This window comes from Carcharhinus amblyrhynchos, chromosome 15 (assembly GCF_965287045.1).
Source record: "Carcharhinus amblyrhynchos chromosome 15, sCarAmb.v2.hapA, whole genome shotgun sequence".
NCBI classification, from domain to species: Eukaryota; Metazoa; Chordata; class Chondrichthyes; order Carcharhiniformes; family Carcharhinidae; genus Carcharhinus; species Carcharhinus amblyrhynchos.
In genome coordinates this window covers 68011686-68024067 of record NC_137338.1, presented here as the reverse complement: position 1 = coordinate 68024067, position 12382 = coordinate 68011686, and the positions used below count along the sequence as shown (strand labels likewise).

General features: G+C 41.5%; 1 protein-coding gene across 1 annotated transcript; it reads right to left on the bottom strand.

The window, feature by feature from the left end:
• Window positions 1–4130: 4130 nt before the first annotated feature.
• On the bottom strand, window positions 4131–11870 carry rgcc (regulator of cell cycle). The gene is made up of 5 exons (XM_080203315.1): window positions 11760–11870; window positions 10866–11036; window positions 9536–9613; window positions 7216–7278; window positions 4131–5177 (listed from the first exon to the last, which is right to left on the bottom strand). Exons 1-5 carry the CDS (start codon window positions 11791–11793, stop codon window positions 5170–5172), a joined length of 354 nt encoding a protein of 117 aa, XP_080059441.1. The 5' UTR covers window positions 11794–11870; the 3' UTR covers window positions 4131–5169.
• Window positions 11871–12382: the final 512 nt, after the last annotated feature.

Sequence of the window (12382 nt, the reverse complement as noted above, 5' to 3'; positions counted from 1 at the left end):
AGCTTCTGTTACAAACCTCACCCACCTGAGGTAGCCACAGCTTGATCACTTTTCCTATGGAGTTTTTATTTCTCAATGCAATATTCAAGTTATTGCTTCCTGAAAATGTTCACGTTGCTCATCTACCATTTTAATCTCATTTGACCACCCCGTAGGTCAATGCAGATGGTTTTTAATAGTCGAACTATGAGCTTGCATATGGCACTCTTGAACTGAATGTGAAATCTTCATATCACTGTCACTTTTCCCCAAAGGATCCCTTACCAATTGGTTATTAATTAATTCTGCCCCTTTACACAAAATGAGATCTAGAATAGTCTTTTCCCTGTTTGGTTGTATGACGTATGTTCTAGGAACTATCTTGAATGCATTCCATAAACTTATCATAGAATCCTTACAGTGCTGAAGGAGGCCATTTGGTAAATTGAGTCTGCACTGATCACAATCCCATTCAGCTCCTATCCCTGTTGCCCCACATTACCATGCTAGTCCCCATGACACTAAGTGGCAATTTAGCACAGCCAATCAACCTGACCTGCACATCTTTGGACTGTGGGAGAAAAATCAGAGCACCCAGACTCCACATAGACTGTAACCCAAGGGTCCCTGGCACTGTGAGGAACCATTGTGCCACAGTGCTGCCTTCAACCTACTTCTGCCAATTTAATTTAGCCAAATAAAGATTAAAATCTCCTACAATTTCCTTTGGTACAAAGCTTCTCATATTTTTTGATTAATATTCTACCTAGCAGTATGGCTACCTGTAGGGGGCCTAAAGAGAACTACTCTGGAGAGCAAGTGAGGATGATGCTGGAGGCCTTCCCCAACCTCAAGGTGTTTCCTTCCTGCTCACATACTGCAGCACAACCAGTACAATGTTATCTTGTCCAATTTAAACATGTTGATGAAAATTACGTGGAGAGATGTCTCTTTGAGACTTCACAATCCTTCTTATTTAGTATGAAGACTAGTTTCATCCAGGAGCTGAGCTCAAGAAAGCTGCTGCCTCTCAGAATGAAAATCACATCTACTTAAAATGGATTAACCAAAATCGGTGAAAATTGGAGACAAACCCACATTTACTTTACCGTCAACTTAGCACAGAATGGAAAACAAATTCTGCTTTTCCTGGTCCTTACAGTTCAGCTACTCAGTACATCCTCCAGCCATAAAACTCTGAGCATCTCTAATCCTGGCCTCTTGTAGGCGTCTGATCTTCAGCACTCCACTATCTGCAGCTGAGGCCAAAACATTGTATATTTTCAAGAGGGAGTTAGATTTAGTTCTTGGGGCTAAAGAGATCAAAGAGTTTGGAGGGAAGATGGGAACAGGTTATTGAACTGGATAATCAGCTATGATCATAATGAATGGCAGTCACCTCCTGCTTCTATGTAATGACATAATGACTATGATGTCAAGTAAGCCAGAAAATGTGTGTTCAAATTTGAGAACTTGTATTCATTTAAAATTAAAATACGGCCAACTTTCAGGGAGCTGTTGGATTGACATAAAAACTCAGCTGGGTCAAAAGAAGTCCTTGCTCAGTCCAGCTAATGCGTGACACCAGTCACAGGTGGACAGCATTATCGGAGGTGCTGTCTATTGGGTCAGTGATGGAATACTTTCCACTTGTCTGGATGAGTGCAGCTCTCACACTCTAGAAGCTCCAGGACAAAGCAGTCCATTTGATTGGCACCACATCCACAAACACCCACTCCCATGTGGGCAGCTTAGTAGTAGAGTGGTTAGCACTGCTGTCTCACAGCGCCAGGGACCTGGGTTCAATTCTGGTCCTGGATCATTGTCTGTATGGAGTTTGCATGTTCTCCCCATGTCTGTGTATGTTTTGTCTGGGTACAACCGGTTTCCTCCCACACTCCAAAGATGTGCAGGTTAGGTTGATTGGTCATGCTAAATTGCCCCTTATTATTAAGGGGACAAGCAGGGTAAATGGATGAGCTTAAGGGGATAGGGCCTGAGTGCGATTGTGGGTCAATGCAGACTTGATGGGCCAAATGGCCTTCTGCACTATAGGGATTCTATGATGATTTTGTGATTCCTCCACCACTTAGTACACACTGCTGCTACTATCTACAAGATGCACTGCAGAAATTCACCAAAGATCCTTAGACAGCATCTTCCAAACTCACAGCCACTTCCATCGAGAAGGACAAGGGCAGCAGATACATGGGAACACCAGCACCTGCAAGTTCCCTTTCAAGCCAATCACTGTCCTAACATGGAAATATATCACCGTTCCTTCACAGTCACTGGGTCAAAATCCTGGAATTCCCTCCCTAACGTCATTGTGGATTGCAGTGTTTCAAGAAGGCAGCTCACCACCTTTTCAAGGGCAACTAGGGATGTGCAATAAATGCTGGCCACCAGCAAAGCCCATGTCCCATGGATAAATAAAATAAAAGTTTGAGTCAGCTCGCTGAGGTGACGCAGAAAGATCCCATGGCGCTATTTGGAAGAGAAACTGCAGAATATCTCTCCCTGGTATGCTGGCCAACATTTATCCTTCAAATCAATATTGTTTTTGCATGGAGGTCAGACACCAGTGGAGTGCCCCAGGGATCTGTTCTAGGACCCTTGCTGTTTGTAATTTTCATAAATGACCTGGATGAGGAAGTGGAGGGATGGGTTGGTAAGTTTGCTGACAACACGAAGGTTGGTAGTGTTGTGGATAGTCTGGAGGGATGTCAGAAGTTGCAGTGTGACATAGATAGGATGCAAGACTGGGCAGAGAAGTGGCAAATAGACTTCAACCCAGATAAATGTGTAGTGGTCCATTTTGGCAGGTTCAATGGGATGAAGGAGTATAATATCAAGGCTAAGACTCTTAGCAGGGTAGAAGATCAGAAGGACCTTGGGGTCCAGGTCCATAGGACTCTTAAATCGGCCTCATAGGTGGAGGATGTTCTGGCCTTCAATAATTGAGGGATTGAGTTTAGGAGTCGGGAGATAATGCTGCAGCTTTATAAGACCCTAGTCAGACCCCACTTGGAGTACTGTGTGCAGTTCTGGTTGCCTCATTACAAGAAGGATGTGGAAGCTATTGAGAGGGTGCAGAGGAGATTTACAAGGATGTTGCCTGGATTGGGTGGTATGCCTTATGAGGATTGGTTGAGGGAGCTAGGTCTTTTCTCCCTGGAGAGACAAAGGATGAGAGTTGACCTGATAAAGGTTTAAAAGATATTGAGAGGTATAGATCAGGTGGATTTTCAGAGGCTATTCCCGGCTGAAATGGTCACTACGAGAGGACACAGGTTTAAGGTGCTGGGGAGTAGGTACAGAGGAGATGTCAGGGGTAAGTTTTTCATTCAGAGGGTGGTGAGTGAGTGGAATCGGCTGCTGTCGGTGGTGGAGGCGAACTCGGGGTCTTTTAAGAGTTGAGTACATGGGATTTAATGGGATTGAGGGTTATAGGTAGGCCTAGTAGGTAGGGATATGATCAGCGCAACTTGTGGGCCGAAGGGCCTATTTGTGTTGTGGTTTTTCTGTGTCCTATATCCACATTCTGGGATCTTACTGTGAACAAATTGGCTGCCATGTTTTCAACATCGTAGTGATGACTACTTTACAGATGGACTTCATTGGTTCTGAAGCATTTTGGAAAAAGCTAAACATGATTGAAATTCAAGTCTTGCTTTATAATGAGGCACTGAAATGTGCATGCAGCATTCCAACCGTGATTTTAAAAAATAGCAACTATGCTTAAAATCCAGCACAGTTAAGAAAATATTATTTTGGCAGCAATTTGATATATTTTGGTATCTAAAAATAGTTTGAATGTAATGATTTTCTTATTCCTACATCGTTCCTTCCTTTGCCACACAAAGCAGGCAGTTATGTCTGATGTTAGGAATGTTGATAACAGACAGGCTTTGACTGGCAGGAAGTACTACTAACTGCGAATTTGAAAAATTGAAAATAACTCAACGCAGGAACACATGACAGTATTGACAGATCATAAAGCCCCCTTCAGTGCTGCAGGAACCCGATACTTGGCACACCACTGTAGCAGTTTAACCACAGATTTCAAGCCCGATAACAAACTGCTCACTCAACTGACAGACATTTTATGCGGCACTCAGTGGAAAACATATAGAATCAAAAAATTTTCATCAAACAAAAAAAATAGAAGTTTATTTAATGTTCAGTGCAGGAAATCAAAGTGAGAAAGCAAAATGCAGATAAAAGTTGATAAACAGAATGTATTTCATTTTGCAACAGTTGGCACTGGACATACCAGTCTAGTTTATGAACACATACAAGACGTCCAAATCCTGTAAATGTTTCAAATTACAAAAAATATATTTCAATGTGAAACAATCATTTGTCACAAAAGTTGTAATTTATGACAAAAATGGCACATTTTGATTCTGTTGCGCTATCACAGAAACAAGCCCCGAAACTGGTTCATGTTGCACCCATTCCCAAGGCATTATTCAGTATAAAGCCCCGGTACAATGGCGGGAAGAATGCACGTCCATTTCCATCTGCCAAACTGAGTAAGGACAAACAAGAAACATGCCTTTATCCACACCAATGGAATCAGGCCTCTACATATATAAAAAAAATCAAAGATCTGGGGAGGCCTGCTCTCCAAGATTAGCTTTCCCTGAGACAGCTGATGCCATCACAGTCTGAATTCAGGATCAGGCCTGAGAATTTCCCACAACTAAAGTGGTGAGTAGCTAACTGAATTAAAGCAGTCCTACTTCCAACCCCAAATTTACCTTCCATTCTGATGGCTGCTGCACCCCAAACATCGTCTAACCCCCATCCTTTCCCTGCCACACAGCTTCTCCAAACCCATGGCAAAACCCCCTCCTGATTGCCACTGTTCCCAACCCACAAATTAAGCCCCAAACCTACAATTTTCCCCATACACTAACATCCCTACCCCCATAAATGCATACCATACAATATATTTCTATACTGTTCAAATTAGATTATTCTAAACTTTGTTTTAATAAAAATTTATAGCATGCAAATATTAAACTGGATTTGAAATACAAGTTGTTCTGAAATGCATTTACTGATGTAAAGACCTGTCCCAAGCTTCAACGTGAAGATATGATCATTTAGTAATGGCGGCAGACTGGTGTGTTTTCTTCATGTGGTTGAACAAGGCCATGGTCCATACTTTCTCCCTTTCTCTCACATATCTGTGAGTCAAAGTGATACAAAACAGCTCAATTAACTTCACAACATGATATACAGATTTGCCAGTATATTTAGGAGGTGACAGTATCAACCAACCTGCCTAAAGCAACAACCTCCAGCCACTTTTATGATTCTGGTAGCTGGCTTCTGGCCTTTGTGTTGTTAAATCCCTTTGCATAGCCTGACAGTTTGGATGCATCATTACCCAAGTACACAAATTTGCCACTGGAAACTGCCTCACAGAGATGAATCCAGAAGCCAAAAGAAGGAAAGTAGCTGTCATGAAACCATGATTACCAGCATATTTTCTGTACATATACCTCATAACATGCTGAATTAATAAATCAGTTTGTCATTAGGTTACATAATGATGCAACACATCCAGCAAAATTTCTCCCATGACTGGCCACACCTATCACAATACTTTGCCCTAATGTTCCAAAGCTCCAGACACAACCAAGTTGATGGTTCAATCTAGGATTGTACTGATGAGTCTTTCCCAGAACTCTAGAGGACATAAGAATATTATCTCTTTGCATCAAGTGGTTTATAATTTGATTCACATGGTAAACAAGAACACTTTTCTCCCCAGTGCAAAGGTTGAAGTATTAAGTTTTCAAATTTTTTAATAAATTGTTACATGGTGGTATTATTGTCCATCCAGCCTATTGTCTACAGGTACTGTGTTAATGTTGTATTGTCAAGTATGGTTATGAAAGGGATTAATGTATCACTCTGCTCCACAAATTCACTGCATATGTGAGTTGCTACTGGAAGTGGCTGAGTAGTTATCATGGATCTGACAGACAATGAGAATGAGCTAATGTGTGAGCATCCTGCTGAAGGGAGATCTTCATCTCACCAGAGGGCAATTCCATGCAAACTGTCGCCATTAATAAAACAGAAAATGGGACAAGCATCAAGAACATGCTAAGTTCTGAGGACGGGTCTGTGCTTGAAATTTGTACTGACTTTCGTGTTATCTCCTCAGGTAGGAGATCTGGATCACTTATCCAGTGAGTGTCTCCAGCAATTTTCTGATTTTGTTTTGGATTTTTGCTTTCTGCAGTCTTTTAGTTTTTTGCCTAGAATCAGTAATTATTCAAGTCTAGTGCACTCATTTTATTCAGTTCTGCTGTACAATATAGTGGTCAATTTAGATGAGAAAAGATGGTGGTGGCTTGATTGCAGCATAAAGAAAGGAATGGTCTGTCTGTCTCATATATCCTAATGTGGAGATGCCAGCGCTGGACTGGGGTAAACACAGTAAGAAGTCTCACAACACCAGAAGTCTCACAAACATGCCCTGTTTCTGATCAGAACCTTCCACTCACCTGATGAAGGAACAGCATTCCGAAAGCTTGTGGGTTTGCTATCAAATAAACTTGTTGGACTTTAACCTGATTTTGAGACACTTCTTACCTCATATCCTATACAATATAAGAAATCTTCTGATTTTACTAATGGATTGCAAAGAGTCAGGTTTCGTGGTATTTGTTAGCCAGTTACGTTGTTACTACATTTTAAAATCACTATAATGTCATGCTTGATTTTGAGTTTCTCATGCAGCAGATTTTGCTGTCTTGATAAACGTAATTTAAAAGCACAAAATGGAAACCAAGCCATGGGTGCACACCCTGTCCACGTACTGTCCGCTGCAGTCAAAGTGCTGGACTGGAATGTGCCAGTAAATAACACACACCAGTGACCTGCTAGAAGTCCAGATGCAGCCCACAATAAATACAAACTAACTGATGTCAAAATATAACAGAATGCTCTTTCATTTCATCATCTCTTTCATACAGTCTGGTAAGTGGTTGGATGGGGAACAAGTTTGCTTGAACCTATTGTTAAGCATTTGGGTCAGGTTAATATGGGCATCGCTGTGCAAAGCAAGTAATTTGGTGTTATCGTAACTAGAAAACTGAAAAATGTTTTGTCACTTGCAGATTCAAGGCTTCTATTCATTTATACATCACAATCAGACAATGGAAACATTTTGATTCTTGATCTACTATAATGTATAAAAACAATACTCACTCTCTAATGTTCTGTCCAAATCAGCAATAAAGTCTTCCAGTTCCTTTGTATCTCCAAGCTTTGCTGTAAAGAATAGAACCATTTGAAGCTTTTTATTAGGTTTGGCATTGGTACTCTCCTATTTAAGGTGAGTTGTCTTAATTTTTTATTAGAGGTTGGCGTTGTGGAGAAAAACTTCCAAAAAATGGCCACGGTGGCTGGCAGCTTATTGTCGTAAAACCCCAATTGATTTGCCAATGTTCTTTAGTAAAACCAATTTATCCCCTATCCCTGGTTTGGCCTATACAATTCCAAGCCAATATAGTTCCAAACCAAGATTCATGGACTTTTTTTCGAGGTTGACATCTGATAAGACCTAGTGAGGATCTAAATGCTGTATGAGACACAGATTGAGGTGTCTACTAGTGTGCCAAGAATGTGTCAAAGTTCAGAATCGTCTGAACATTGTTTATAACTTCATACTTCTGTCTTGGAACTTGTTTGATTCTAGAGTAAAGTCCAAGAATCTGAGGACCATATGTCTTTCCTGTGTGAGACACCCCAAATATTGCCAGAAGAGGGAGTTTATTTCCATTTGCCGCTGGTGGCATTTAGCCCATGGAGTTAGAAATCTAAAAGATTTTGGCCTTTGCAGCTATGTTATATTTGTGGCGCTTGCAAACATATAGCACAGCCCAGTGTCACACAACCAAGTAATTGCAGGCATAAAGCACTCACTACAAAGAGCTTCAATTCATTATTAAAGTCTGCAAGTTCCTCTACAGAACTCAGATGATTGCATTGCAACAACTTTCTAAAAAAAATTCTATTTCACGGTACAGAAGCACTACCTCCATAGACCCTGTAATTCTCCACAAACTGAAGTGCCATCAAGATTAGTGGCATAGTGGACAGTGAAGAAAGTTATCTCCGATTGCAACAGGATCTTGATCAACTGGGCCAGTGGGCTGACGAATGGCAGATGGAGTTTAATTTAGACAAATGCAAGATAATGCATTTTGGTAGATTGAACCAGGGCAGGACTTACTCAGTTAATGGTAGGGCATTGGAGGGAGTTACAGAACAATGAGATCTAGGGGTACATGTTCATAGCTCCTTGAAAGTGGAGTCAGAGTGGTGAAGAAGGCATTTGGCATGCTTGGTTTCTTTGGTCAGAACATTGAATACAGGAGTTGGGACATCTTGTTGAAGTTGTACAAGACATTGGTAAGGCCACACTTGGAATACTGTGTGCAGTTCTGGTCACCCTATTATAGAAAGGATATTATTAAATTAGAAAGAGTACAGAAAAGATTTACTAGAATGGTACCAGGACTTGATGGTTTGAGTATAAGGAAAGGTTGGATAGACTGGGACTTTTTTCCTCTGAAGCATAGGAGGCTGAGGGTGATCCTGTAGAGGTCTATAAAATAACGAGAAGCATGGATAAGGTAGATAGTCAATATATTTTCCCAAAGGTAGGGGAGTCCAAAACTAGAGGGCATAGGTTTAAGGTGAGAGGGGAGAAATACAAAAGTATCCAGAGGGGCAATTTTTTCACACAGATGGTGGTGAGTGTCTGGAACAAGCTGCCAGAGGTAGTAATAGAGGAAGGTACAATTTTGTCTTTTAAAAAGCATTTAGATAGTTACATGGGGAAAAAAAATGGGTACGAAGAGATATGGGCCAAATGTGGGCAATTGGCTTCGGGGTTTAAAAAAAGGCAACATGAACAAGTTGGGCCAAAGGGCCTGTTTCCATGCTGTAAACCTTTATGACTCTATGATGACTGTCCTTTCCCCATTGCGCAGAGCTCCCATCTGGAACCACCTCCTTACATCTTGCTATTTTCCTGGATAACAAGGAACATGACTCTTGACAGGAGATACCTGGGTCTTTCACTAACAAGGGAAGATGGGCTGCAACCAACAAAAATCCAAATCAGTTCCAAACTCCTGCACCTGACCTAAAAATTCCCCCAAACCCTGAGTGATCAGAGAAAGCAGCTGTCAGAGATTCTCACTAGTGGGCCACCAGGACCATCCCTATCTATTTGGCCATTCCCTTTGGCGAGAAGGATCTCCCATAGTCTGTGCAGTTGCCCACAGGGGTCAAAAAAAAAATCAATCCTGCAAAATAAAACAAGGGGAGAGAATAATGAATGCACAGGGTGAGCATGTAGTGTGAAAATACATATTTCACTATCTGGAGATAATTCTGAGTCTAATCCTTTGTGAATGATTCACCAATTCTATACTGACATTTATTGACAGCACAAACTCAGGAAATCAACATTTGAATGAAACAGATATTAGATAAGAGAGACTGTAGGCAACAGTACCTTTAGAAGATGAAAGCATGGAACTATTCAGTTTCTCATCGCTGAAGCTGAAACTGTTTCTCTGAAGTGAATCTGTACCTGTAATAAAACGGAAGAACAGGAACTAATGCACGGAAACCACTTGGCTGGAACGTGTACATCAAACAATTCAAACAAGTCAGAAGTGCAGACCGGTTGCTGCACCATAAAATATCACAACTCTGCAACCTCGCTCATGTAATTAGAGGGTAGCATATTGTTTTTATTTTACATGCAGAATAATTAATTTCAATCACAGACAATAGACTCAAAAATCAAACATGAACAGTGGGCAGGCGGGAGGCCAATGCTTAACTAAGTCAATATAACGTTAAAAATACAAACATACAAATTAGGGGCACGAGTAGGCCACTCAGCCCCTGAAGCCTGCTCCAACATTCAATAAAATGACAAAGGGTTGACAAAGGGTCATCTGGACTCAACATCAGCCCTTTCCTCTCCTTACAGATGCTGCCAGACCTGCTGAGATTTTCCAACATTTTCTCTTTTGGTTTCAGATTTCAGCATCCGCATAATATGTTTTTATTCAATAAAATCATGGCTGGTCTAGTCGTAAGCTCAACTCCACATCCCCTCCTATCCCCAATAACCTTCTATTCATTGGTAATCAGCAATATAGCTAGCTCTGCCTTAAAAATTTTCAAAGACTCCACTTCCAATACCTTTTGAGGCAGAGAGTTGCAAAAACATTGAATTGGCAAATAGAAGAATACAAGGTGGAGGAGATAGTAATCAGTAACATTGGAGTACAGGAATGCAGAATAGAGACACAGTGGTCTATACATGTGTCAAGTTTGATTTATAAGGAGAGGCTGGAGAAACAAAGAAGATAGGGGAGTGGAAACGATAAATATGGCATGTTATTTGGAGGATGTGGGTACACAAATCTAAATAGATAAAGTCAACTTAGGGCTGATATTTAGAAATGCTTCTCCTCCTATAGTGAGGACAGTAAACGACTGGCTTCTACATGGAGTGGGGGAGACAAGATTCTTGAAACCTTTGAAAAAACAATTGGCTATGGCACTGTAGAGCACACAGGACTTTAGAATTCAGATAGACTTGATCAACTTCCTCATCAATAGCTATCTTGTACTCCTGTGTACACAACCAGTTAGAAAATGTTGTTTGAAGGTAGTAACTTGTTTCAGATTTGATATTCAATCCAAGTTCTGTCCGATTCAAGAATCATACACAAAGCAACAGACCATTATGTCAATTCTGGTCTTGCTGCAGAGACTGGGAACCCTTCCCCCCATTAGAGGCACCTTCCCCGGTGTTCAATACTCACTGTCTGAATCACTGATCCCACCATCACTGGTGCTTGTGCTGTTCCGTCTTTTCATGTATCTTAAATGTTCGTCGTATCTGAAATGTCTCTTGCTTAGCGGGGAGGTGAAATCCTCAATCACTGCATTAAATTCACACAGTACAGCACTCAGATCTCCCTCCTCCACCCTTGCTGCAATACAACAGAAGGCTTGGGTAAAGTTATAACCATAGGTATGGTAGCCACATGAAATCTCATTAGCAAAGCAGCTGACACATGTACTCAACATCTTCCCCCACCCCACTCCCCACCAGCACCCGCTGCAGTGCACTGATAACTGAGTGATATGGAACAAATGCAGAAGATTCTGAAGACAGCATACAAAGTTCAGGAAATAAACACTTAGAGTGCAATTCATCAACCAGGGTTCTGCATCTCTATTCTTAATCCATCAGCTCCTTAAACAGCTTGGAACATTCATTTCTAAATGAATGGTGTTTAGGTTCATTTTACAACCTGAATATATAACCTAGGTGATTACTGTGGGTTTACTTTACAAAAGTGTTAAATTAGATTCATAGATATAAAAAGGATTTAAAGCAATAACCTGCCTTCATTCATAACAGGAACATCTTTTCCCCAAATATTAACCTGTCCATTTTCTCCTGTAATATTTACCAGTTCTCTATCTATGTACAGGAACATTACTTTTCCAAACATTAGCCTATCCTCTTTATTCGCAGTGCCTGATCTCCTGTATTCCTGACAGCAGTCCGTCTCTGCAATTCCTTACAGCGGCAGATTGCCACCAGGCGGTGATGGAACAGCAGCGGTAACGGGCAGGGTGTGTGTGCTTTCTCTGAGAGGGAAGAGGAGTCCCGGCTCAGCCCGTCCTCACATGGCATCTTTACTCACATCTCGTTGCATTCCGGCCCGGATGCGACTTCATCTCAGTGGCGGCTGCTGATGCTGTGTGGAGCTGGAGTGCTGCTCACCCTGCACAAGGTTACTGAGATCCTCAGCTACTCTCTGCCCGCCTCTTGCAGCCTCAGCCGCTCTTATAGGTGAGCGGCCGCCTCCCTGCGTCAGCCAGGGGTTCTCCCCCACCCCTTTTCCAGTGACGCAAGGGAAGGATTCCCCTTGCCGCTTCTCCCACCTGCTGATACCCATCAGTTGCCATCCCAGTGTCTGACCTCACTGTCAGTGGCACAAGACTAAACACTCCCTCAAAGATTCATGTTCACAGCTTATAACCCAAATAAGATAGTAACACTGCACAAGTTCATGGCTGGGCACTGCCGGAATGATATTTACCCAATGAGCAACCGGACAACTAGTGAAAACTGAACATAATTTCCAAAGTGTGGGAAGTGAACTGATGGGATCTTTAAAAGGGATAGAAAAGGTAGACCCACTTCGGGATAAGGCAAAAAACTTGGTCAAAAAAGTATAAAATTATGTAACAAATTCAGTAAGCAATTCAGAATAAACTTCTTTACATAGTAAGTGATGAGGATGTGGAATTTAATGCGGTCATT

Excerpts from the sequence above, each read along its gene's own strand:
- rgcc (XM_080203315.1), bottom strand. The coding sequence starts at position 11,793 with ATGAAGTCGCATCCGGGCCGGAATGCAACGAGAT. Across the intron at positions 11,037-11,759 it reads GGGCCGGAATGCAACGAGAT|CAAGGGTGGAGGAGGGAGAT; the intron begins GTGAGTAAAGAT and ends GTTGTATTGCAG. Across the intron at positions 9,614-10,865 it reads TGGGATCAGTGATTCAGACA|GTACAGATTCACTTCAGAGA; the intron begins GTGAGTATTGAA and ends GTTTTATTACAG.